At 56.4% G+C, this 11,032-nt stretch overlaps 1 protein-coding gene across 1 annotated transcript in view; it reads right to left on the bottom strand.

Annotated features, from left to right (window-relative positions):
* Positions 1-212: 212 nt before the first annotated feature.
* WFDC1 (WAP four-disulfide core domain 1) overlaps positions 213-11,032 on the bottom strand; it is a 23,018-nt gene continuing 12,198 nt past the window's right edge. Inside the window, exons 3-8 of the mRNA XM_040443236.1 lie at positions 10,894-11,022; positions 8,225-8,308; positions 7,170-7,310; positions 3,892-3,933; positions 2,162-2,233; positions 213-611 (exon numbers count right to left, since the gene is read on the bottom strand). Of these exons, the coding sequence (XP_040299170.1) occupies positions 2,175-2,233; positions 3,892-3,933; positions 7,170-7,310; positions 8,225-8,308; positions 10,894-11,022 (455 nt within the window). The 3' untranslated portion in view covers positions 213-611; positions 2,162-2,174. The remainder of the gene's footprint in view (positions 612-2,161; positions 2,234-3,891; positions 3,934-7,169; positions 7,311-8,224; positions 8,309-10,893; positions 11,023-11,032) is intronic.

Below are 11,032 nucleotides of genomic sequence, written 5' to 3'. Positions count from 1 at the left end.
CAACAAACCCTCCTCCCCGGTCTGTCTCAGAGGCATCCAACCCAGACCCAGAGCAGTGCGCACGAGGCTGGGTATTCCAGAAGCCGAGCTGAGCTGACGCCTCACCCCAGAATCCCCCGCCCCCACCCACCTCCAGGGTTCAAGGGCTTGAGCGCATGTGATTTAAGATCACGGGGCGGGGCTGTTAAAACTACGAATCCTAGCCGAGCAGGTAAGTTCGTTTCTGTTTTGTAAGGGGCGCTTTATTTTTAGAACATTTGGCATAGGGACATGCCTCCCAGAGACAAATCTGGAAGAAATGCATAACAACACAGACACGGAAAGGGGCTTGACACAGCTCGCAAAGGCAGTGACCTCTTCCAGGGTGGGCTCCGTGGGGTCTCCGGGTCTAGCGGGGCTGCTAGGTGTGCTGTGTTCCCCGGATGGTCACACGGGGACCCAGTGCTCCCGCGAAGTCACCCAGCCAGGCGGGTCATGCTGGCATCGAGAGCCGGGTGTCCTGTGTCTGAGTATCTCTGTTGAGCTGGGCATGGCCTCTGGGGGTCAAATCGTGTTTGGTCCAACGGTTTCCAAGGCTTAGCAGAAAGTGGAAGAATGTTCCTGCGCGCTGGCTGGAAGAGAAGCAGAGAAAGAATGAGAGCTGCTGCTGGGGGCAGGACAGAGGTCACGGTCTGTGCCACCGCGCCCCCCCCCCCCCCCCAACACCAGGAAGATACCAGTTTTCCTAGGAGAGAATTCTTTTTTTTTTTTTTTTTTTAATGTTTTATTTATTTTGGAGACGGAGAGAGACAGAGCATGAACAGGGGAGGGGCAGAGAGAGAGGGAGACACAGAATCCGAAACAGGCTCCAGGCTCCGAGCGGTCAGCACAGAGCCTGATGCGGGGCTCGAACTCACGGACCGTGAGATCATGACCTGAGCCGAAGTCGGATGCTTAACTGACTGAGCCACCCAGCCGCCCCAATCCCTAGGACTGAATTCTTAACTTACCATCAGCCTCTCTGGGCATCATCTTGTTTAGTTCAACGCATCCCTCCCCGTCACGCAAACTGCCTCTCACGCCCCGTGCTACCCCGTCGCCTTCCCCGCACCCCCGCGCATCCCCATGGGAGGCCACTGCCTGAGGTGGGTCAGACCCACCCCAAGGACCGTTCCTGGCATCAGCAGGTAAGAGACACGCTGGCACCAATCCTCGAGGGCTCGAGATCTTGCCGGAGGACTCGCGCCAGAATGTTCTGGAATCTGAAGCCTGATGTTTGCCTTTCGAGGACATTCTGGGGGGCGTTGGCTGCTTTCAAGGGCTTCTGTTTACCGTGGGCACACGTGTGGGGCCTTCACGGGGTGGGGCGGGCATTCAGGCTTTCTTAGCAGATGCTCCCGGTCACAGGCACACATGTCGCCTTGGAGCATCTCATCTGAGAGCAGGGCATTCCCTGGGGGCCCCTCTGGTGCCAGCCTCGCCGCCGTCATTCCGTGGTGGCCTCCCCGTGGCTCCTCGAAGCCACGGTCTTTCCTGCCCTTGGCACTCCTACTCTTCCAGCTACCCTGACCAGGCCCCGTTCCCCAAGCCGCCCCAAGGCGGCTCTTCTGTCCTCTCAGATCTTGGCTCAGACGTGAGCTCCACGCACGGCCCCTCCCCGACCTGGCTACTCTCCCTCACGCCCCCGTCCGTTCCCTTCACGACACGCATCGCAGGCCGATTTCCTTGCTGACTTGTGTGGTCTCCTGGCGGGGGGGAGGCCCCTAGGAGCAGGAACCCCGGCCGTCCCGAAGGGCTGCTGAGGAACCGAGTGCCCGGCACGCGCCTGTCTCGGAGCTGGCACTTGACCGTATCGTGTGACGGAGGGAGGGACAGAGGGACAGACTCCGGGGGGGCAGCGGGGGACTCGTCGGCCATTCACGGAGGCCCTAAAACCAGGCATGGAAAGGAAGGCTGCAGCCTAGTCTTTGGATTTAGGTCCGGGTGGTCTGGAAACTTCTGGTGAACAGAACAGCCACTTCTCGTATACGCCTACTTGGGACACCGCAAGGGAATTATGAAATTCTAGCCCCGGGTAAAACCCCACTCTCCCCCTCCCACCGGTCACCTTGGTGAGTAAAGCTACCGAGGACACCTGCGCCCGAACCCTCCCCTGCCACCGGCCACCACTCCCCGGACTGACCTGCCCCATTGCCTCACTGAAAGTGCCTCAAGGGTCCTTTTCCGGGCTCGGCCACATTCTTGGAGTCGCCCTCTGCAAAGAGAGCAGGGCTCTGTCAGGGCGGGCGAGTCTTCTGCGGCTCACCAGCCACTGCCAGATGGAGTCCGGACACCTGGCTCCCTGTCCCTGTGCCTTCTTCCCCCCCAGATGAAGTCACCCAAGGCTGACCTGCAGCCTCTGGCCTCTCCTCACCGTGGCCACAGCCCCCGTGTGGTCTGGCTCTGCCTCCCTTTCTGGCCCCGTCTCCCGCCACTGTCCCCCTTGTTCACTACACACTCCAGCTGCCGCGATGGCCAAGGTGCTTCCAACCTCAGAATTCTCACACTGGCTGTTCCTCTGCCCACTAATTCTTATTCTCTAGGCTGAGCTCAAATGGCCCCTCCTCAGGAAGGTTTCCTTGGTATCCTAGTCCAAGGTATCCTTTTCCCTAGTGTCCTCAGTGTGACTTCAGTCACCCTGATCACTGTTTTTACTAAGTAACTACTTGGGTTTGTATTTATTTCCTGCTTGACGTTAGCTGCCTGACGGGAAGGACTGGGTCTGTCATGTCCACAAATGTAGCCCCAACCTCTAGCACAGGATGAAGACCAATGCTTGATAAATATGTGCTGTAAATTCTTAATAAAGAAATGATGGATGGAAGAATAGATCGATGGGTGGGTGGATGGATGGATGGATGGATGGACAGATAGATGAATGGACAGGTGGATGGATGGATGGATGGATGGATGGAAGGATAGATAGATAAATGGACAGGTGGATGGAAGGATTGATGGATGGATGGATAGAAGGAAGGATGGATGGATGGATGGATGGATGGAAGGATGGATGGATGATGGATGGATAGATGGATGGGTGGAAGGAAGGATGGAAAGAAGGATAGAAGAATACAGTATTGGATAGATGGATGGAAGGAAGGAAAAAAAGGAAGGAAGGAAGGAAGGAAGGACAGATAGAAGGATGGATAGAAGAAAGGATAGAAAGATGGATAAAAGAACAGAGTATTGGATACATCGATGAATGGATAGATGGATGGATGGATGGATGGATGGATGGAAGGAAGGAAAGAAGGGAGGAAGGACGGATAGAAGGAAGGATGGAAAGATGGATAGAAGAACAGTATTGGATAGATTGATGCATGGATACATCATGGCTAGATCAATGAAGGATTAGATAGAAGAAGGGTGTCAGCCATATCTCCAACCCCCTGGAAGTAGGAAGGACTTAAACACACCCAGTACCAAGTTGTAACATTTAACACAAAGCCATTTGTCTTCTATGAGCCCCTCGTTGGCTCCCACCTCCTCTCGCCACCAGGCAACAGGGCTTCCACGTTCTTTTCTAATCCTAGTTCTCAATTTGTCCCGGGGGGAGACATCCCTGAACCGCTGCCTCAGTCCCAGGCTGCAGCCTAGAACGGCCCCTGCCGTGTCAGGTGCCCCTGGAGGGCTGCTCAGGGTGGAGGAGAGATTTTCACACCGGAAGTGGCTTGGCATCCCACCACCTCACCCCCACGGGCCACCTGATGGCACACGAGCGACTGGGCAGAAATGGGGATTTCCCTTCACAGCAGCTTCAGACTGTAGCCCTCAAAAGAGTCAGTGGGGCTCTAGATTTCTTTTTTCACCCAAGAAACTCTCAGTGCCCCCGTTCAGTGCCCTCTGCAAAGGAAGAGTGGTTTCTTCTCCTACCTGGGTATTCCTTGTAAAACTTGTGTCGTAGGAATCGCCCATCTGGAAAACAAGCGAGAGGGTGAAACTCCTTCCAGTGAGCTCAAGAGGCCACAACTATCTTCTACAACTACAACTACAACTACAAAGGGATTATTTGTGCGTCCGCTCTTGTTCCCTGCCAGGTGTGCATGGAGTTTCGAGACGCTGCGTGACGGGCAATATCGCAGCGGATGGAGCGCGGGAGTCGACGTGAGCGTCTCTCTGCTCCCCAGACACAAATGAGAGAGAACTGGAGAGATGTGAACCAATGCCTAGCTTCAATTTGTACGTGTGCTGGAAAGTACAGTGACCTTTAAAGGAAACGCTATTTCTCTTGAATGCGCGTCGCGTTTATCATCGTCGTTTTTAAATGAATGAACACGCAAATCTTTCTCACGCCTGGGCTTTAGTTTCTAACGCGGTCATCATCCGTGGCCACACAAGGGGGAGCTCTGTGGGGTCCTCAATGGTTTTTGAGTGTAAGTGGGGTCCCGAGACCAAAACGTTCGGGAACCACTGTGTTAACAGAGGAACCGGAAGCAGAAGTCCAACATATCATTCAGCAAAGGTCATGACGAGGTGTGCAATTCGCATGGGGAGTACACGGTGCTTTTGTGAGTCTGTTCCAAGGAGACCTGAATGCCTGCAGTGCACGTGACAAAGTAACTTGAGTAGCTAATCTTCGTTGCCCTGCTTAGCTAATCCTCTCTGAGCCTCAGTTTCCTCACCTGGAAATGGGCAGAGAATTGGCACCTCTTAAAATTATTGTGAGGGTTAAAACAAATAATTTCCCTTAAACCGTAGATATGCAAATGATAGGAGGAACCACACGAAACTGACATTTTTGTATGTAAAAAAAGTGTTGGGGGGGGGGGCCCCCGGGGAGGAGCTCAGTTGAGCGTCAGATTCTTGATTTCAGCTCAGGTCATGATCCCATGGTCGTGGGATCGATCCCTGCCTTGGGCTCCGCACTGAGCGTGGATCCTGTTTGGGATTCTGTCTCTCCCTCTCTCTCTGCCCTTCCCCCCTCGTCTAAAATAAAATAATTTTTTAAATTATTTTTTAATGTTTTTTTATTTTTATTTTCATTTTATTTATTTTTGAGAGAGGGAGACAGAACGTAAACGAGGAAGGGGCACAGGGAGAGGGAGACACAGAATCCGAAGCAGGCCCCAGGCTCTGAGCTGTCAGCACAGAGCCCGACGCGGGGCTCAAACTCACGGACCGCGAGATCATGACCTGAGCGAAGTCAGCCGCTTAACCGACTGAGCCACCCAGGCGCCCCTTTAATGTTTATTTTTGAAAGACAGAGAGATAGAGCGTGAGCAGGAGAGGGGCAGAGAGAGAGGGAGACACAGAACCCGAAGCAGGTTCCAGGCTCCGAGCTGTCAGCACAGAGCCTGACGCGGGGCTCGAACTCACAAACCGCGAGACCCTGACCTGAGCTGAATTCAGACGCTCAACTGACCGAACCACCCAGGCGCCCCTACAATAAAATAAAAGAATTTTAAAATAAAAGAACTTTAAAAAGTGGTTGACTCGGGAACTTCAGACGTCTCGAATTACTGAGGATTCCCACTGTTGATGGTCATCGACCCCACCGCCCCCTCCGTCGTCGCCAGCCTGTCACTATGGGGAAACATTTGTGCCAAGGACGTCTGGCCAGGTCCCGCAGAAGTTTCTCTGGGCAACGCCGCCGTGGGCCCCCCCCCCCCCCCCCCAGGGCATCAGCACTGTCAACAAAGCACATTCACACACTGGAAACTAACATACTGCTTCGCCAATTTCGTCTCCATTTTAAAGATCACCCTTGGGCAACAGTGAGACATTTGGTTTCCTTGTTTTGCGGCTGTCCTAAAAAGCGTCAGGGTGTTCAGGGCCAGCGCTGACATTTATCACACAGGGCACCAGAACCCCGAGGAGCCGATCCACACCCTCGCGCTGATAGCTTATCAGCAACCAGGGCAAAAACTATTTTCTGAAGCAAATGGCAGGGTTTTTCCAGGCTGGCGGCAATGAAGCGTTCTTGGGCCTTCCTCCTCCTTGGGGACAAGTGTTGGCCCGCCACACCACAGGGAGGAGAGAGAGGTATGTTTGGAGTTGAACACCCTCCACGCACTGTCATGTCACTTTTACAAACTAGATCTCCCCTGCTCGCGGCTGCACGAGGATCCCCTGTCCTCACGCAGCACCGGCAGGGTCGCCTTGCCAGAGGCAAGCCTGGGGGACACGGGACGCTCAGCCTCGGAGTGACCTCACACCCATCCCAGAGAAATGCACTGACTCCCCAGACCCTGCTCTCCGAAGAGTCAGCTTTCCTGCCTGTGTCGAAGTTCACGTTCCTCTTAAGACATGAACCCCTCAGATGTCGGGCTCCAGGCGGATGGACCGTAAAACCCGAACGGTCACCGGCACGCCCGAGAAGCTGGCTCTCAGAGGAGCCTTGCATCTTGGGTGTAGGCATGAGATCTGCAACCTACTCTCAGAGAGTCCTCCAGGAGAGACAGCAGGGGCTGGAGAGGGAAGAGAGAGACCATAATGGGTCACCAGGATGGAGGGGTCAAGGCACTATTGCCTTGAAGTCTCAAATCATTTCAAATATGTAGCTTAAAAAGAAATCTTAAATAAGCGGCTTTTTTTCTGGTTATCCAGAAAAAAGCTACCCACTCCTCCCCGAGGCTCCTGCTCCAAAGGTCACCGTTGGAGATCGAGACATTTCCAAACCCCCACGTAATCACCAACAATTACTGCTAACCGACAGCCCCCTCGGAACGAGGCTAAGAGGAATTTCACTAACATTTCTATCCGGAAGGCTCCGACCATCCCTGGGGGCGGGGAGAACACACACACACGTGCACACGCACCCCACACGGGCTCTGCAGCCCGAGGACAGGCTCAGAATTCCCTTTCTACGGTGCAGACGGTGTAGAGAAGCTTCCGACCTCGAGTTCTCCCTCTTCTATGACACAGATGACAGAGCATGGGGTAGCATATTATCAGCCCATTTTACAGATGAGGAAACTGAGGCTCAGAGATTTGAAGCACCTGTTCCCAGCTAGGAGGTGGCAGGGCTCCAAGGCCTGTGTCCCCTGCAGGGTGAGATGACTCAGAAGGGGGGAGGCAGGACAGGAGGAGCTCTCGGCCAGGCTTGGGGGACGCTGGTGGTTTTCTCTGGGACAGGCCTCCCCCCTCCCCCCACGGCGTTACAGGGAGGGTGGGGCAGGCGCCAAGAGCACGGCTTGGGCGCCCACACTCACCTGCCTGCCGGCGCTGTTTGACACACTGCCCGCGGTTGGGGATGCCTTCGGTCACATCTCCGGGGCTCAGGATGTGGCAGTCGTAGCCCGAGGGGCAGAGGAGGGGCTCCGCCCCGTCCTCCGTGGTGCTGCAGGCCTCGGCTGTGGGAGGGACACAGGCCGCGTGCTGGGTGGACGCAGGGGACCATCTGCCCCCAGATCCCGGGCTGTGCCTTGCGTCTCGCTCACCGTGGCACCTTCGTGCACACGCACATAGGCACGCGCGCACACACCAACGCACAGTCCAAAGTCACGTGATCCCAAACACCCTAATGTGCATCGTGACACACGTACACACACGTTCACCTACACAGAGGCTCACGCTTCACCCAAAAAGGCCTGACACACGCACGCACTCACACATGCACACACACACAAATCCTGACACACGCATACGTGCGCTCACATCTACAGCCACAGGCATACACACGCGTTCATACACAACTCGGGACACACACATATTTTCGCCATCCATGGCTCTTAACACACACACACACACACTCACACCTACGGTCACACACATTTGCATGCACACAGACACGCAAACATCCAGACGCAGCGCAAGGACAGCCACACGGGTGCCGCACCGCCTCACCGACGCAGTCGCGCACACGCATGCGTGCAGCGTCACAGGCACAGCCGCACCGACACACGTGCACACACTCCCACCCTCCAGTTTTGGGGACCCCGGGCCTGCTTGCCTGCTCCCCACCCACCCGGAGGAGTCGTCGTCACCACGGAGCCGTGGACCCCTTATTACGATTTTGGGGATCTGAAAGCCACCCCAACCCCCTCCCTCTCAAGTCTCCACCCAGGGAGGAGGAGGCCCCCAGTCCTAGGGAAAGTCGAGCCCTATACGGTTCTGCGTTTTCTGAGAGTCTGGCCAAGCCCCAGTCGCCACCGTTCTAGGTCGAGTATTTGAGGTACTGGAGGGCAGGCAGCCTGCCGCAGCAGAGACAGCCTGAGAAGGAGGGATCCTGACTCTGACGCCGGGGTGGGCTTCTCCCCGTAGGCACCTTGCAACACCTCCTCAGGGCCATCCAGGAGCCAGCCGTTGCCACCAAGCCATCGAGGTTTCGGCTGCACTAGCCAGTCTAAAACTAACAAAACGATACATGGTTACATTGAGCCCCGCCCCAGGCAGCTGAGAAACGCCCCAGCCTCTGGGAACGGGGCGAGGGGGGGAGGCCTACATTTCACGATGAAACACAGAGGCTCCCTGCCGCACATTCCCCCAGTTCTTTCAGTAACAGAACTTTGAGTTTCGCCTAGGCACTGGGGCCGAGCTGGAGACTACATCTCCCAGCGTTCCTTGCAGCTAGGTGTGGCCGCGTGACTGAGTTCTGGCCAATAGGATGTCAGCAGAGGCGATGACGCAAGTTTCTGTTCTCGCCCGGGCTTTGGTGCCTGTTTGCTCCGTGCTGTCCCTCTGCCTGCAGCCTGGGAGCCACTCTGACCTTGCAGAGCAACAAGTGGAAGGAACCTGGGTCCCTGGATGACTGGACCGGGGCCACCTACCTGCCATGGACCCCCATCTCCTCGGGCCTATTAACCAAAGGAGGAGTAAATAGGTTGGGCTCCTGGGCTTATGGGTCTTTCTGTCATAGCCTCGTAGCCAGCTCTGTGACCAATACATGTTTAACAAGAGGACCAACCCACGCGGCGGGCTGTAAAGTGTTCAAAATCCCAAAGCAGGGGTGGAGCGCCCAAATGCCTCCAGGGTGCAGGTAGGTAACATAAGTAAGAAAAGCCGGCCGGGTAGGGCCATGGCCGACTGGAGATAGTCCCTGCCTCAACGGGTCAGCTGCTGGTCGTTGCGACCAACGAACAATTGGACCGCTCTGCCTGGCCAGTGAAAGCTAGTCACTCGCTGATGGGTTGATTCTTTTAATTTCCACTGAGTACTTTTCAGATGCCTAGAGTCTAGTTTAGATGGGGGACGTCCAGCAGTGAAGGAAACAGACCGATCTCTGCCTTATGCGGCTGACCTTCAAGTGGGGAGAACAGTCAATGAGTGAATAAAACACGGTGTTCCAGACTGTGCTATAAAGAAAAATTAAGCAGGGAAAGGAGGGCGAGGAATGGCTGGAGGAGGGCTTGCCATTTCGAGAGAGAGATGTTCCCTGAAAAATGACCACCTCCGGACAAAGATCGGAAGGAGCTGTGTGGGTGTCCCGCGGAAGGATGTTCCAGGCAGTGAGAGATTCCCACATACGGGCCCAGATGCTGGAGTAGGGGCCCCACAGCCCTGCACTCAGGGCGTAAGGCAGTGGACATTCCCAGCTTTGCCTGCTGTGTGATCTTGGGCAAGCAAGTCAGCGTCTCTGAGCTTCAGTGTCTTCAGCTGTAAAACAGGGCCGCGTGAGCATTAAACGAGATAACGTATGGAAAGGCTGTCAGGAGTGTCGTGAACAGTTGTATAGTTTGCGCACTGCTCAAAAGCACCTGGTGTAGGTGGCAAGCGAGGCGAGAACACCTGCACGCTGTCACAGTCCAAAGCAAGCGGCATCTTCTTTGACTTACCCACCCAGAGGGAAGTACCTCCTTATGCTTCCTTCCACTGGCGGGGGGTGGGGGGGGGGAGGGCCATTTTTGTCTTTTTTTTTTTAATAAGGAGCCCTCTAGGAGCTCTCCTGGCCCTGAGTGCCAGCCTAGTCCCCGGACAAGAGGCAGTGCTTAAACACAGGGTAGATTGTAATTATGAGCACAATTAAGGGTGCCGAGTCCCTTGTCATCGCCGTGACCTCACCCCAAAGAAAACAAAGTGTGGTCATTCTTGCTTCGGCCTTGGGAGGAAGGGCTGGGCTGCCTTCTCAGGCGGCCTTCAGCAGTCGAGGCCCGTGGGACCCGGACGCCTCTCCCTGAGAGGGGCAGTCCACACGGGCAGTCTGTCATCGAAAGCCTCAGCCCCAAGGAGAACAGAGAGGGAAGGAGGCTATACTGCGTCCCCACCCTACCCACTTAGGGACACCTTTTCTCCGCGCTGGGGGGACGCAGCTGCCTACCCACTCCTCAGTATCCCCGCAGGCTCCCTCCCCTCCCACCCCCCCCCACCCTGTCCAGAAGGGATCTAAAACTCCTTCCCTTCAAAGACGAGCTCCCGAGGGCTCTTTCTGCCAAAGAAGTCGTCATTAAGGTTTAACAAACTCCTTGTGAAAGATCTGCTCCCTGCCACCGCAGCCACCCGTTCAGAGCCCTCCAGGAGTTGCGTTTCAGTCCCATTTTACAGCTGGCGGGATTTCAGGGGCTGCCCAGCCAGCCGATGGACTCGAACCCAGGAGTCCGCATCCCCCCTGCCTCTCTGGGGCACACCCCATCCGGACTGCTGAGGTCAGTCTCCACATCCAATACCCCCAGGGCGGGGATCAGGAGGTGAAGGTGAGTGCGTCTGGTGGGGGTCCGGGGAAAACCGGAGGGCCCGCTGCCTTCTAGGGGCACCTGGGGCCCCAGCAGGTGGTGGCCCAGGGGCTGCGGTCCAGTGTTTGTAAGAAGAGCCGGACAGGTGTATTTTTGTTTTAGTGAGAAACCTCCGCATCGCCTTAGGAAGGGGCGTCGTCCCCGGAACCGGCCTCTCCAAGGCCGTGCGCGCCGAGGTGCCTGCTCCGCGGGCCCCTCTCGCACGCAGGCGACCCCCCTCCCCGAGGCGCCCCCCGTCCCCGCCCGACTCCCGGGCCCCGGCGCCTACCTGGCGGGGGCGGCACGGCCTCCAGGCAGGCGTAGGCGCAGCCGTTGTAGCAGCAGCGCCGGTGCCGCGGGCACTCGGAGTCGGCCTGGCAGCGCGCGGCCTGGCAGGCCCCCGAGCAGGCACCTCGGCGCGCACGGCC

The sequence above is a fragment of the Herpailurus yagouaroundi genome, unplaced genomic scaffold (genome assembly GCF_014898765.1).
Source record: "Herpailurus yagouaroundi ecotype Mexico unplaced genomic scaffold, PumYag 190, whole genome shotgun sequence".
NCBI classification, from domain to species: Eukaryota; Metazoa; Chordata; class Mammalia; order Carnivora; family Felidae; genus Herpailurus; species Herpailurus yagouaroundi.
This window is presented reverse-complemented; position numbering and strand designations above follow the sequence as displayed.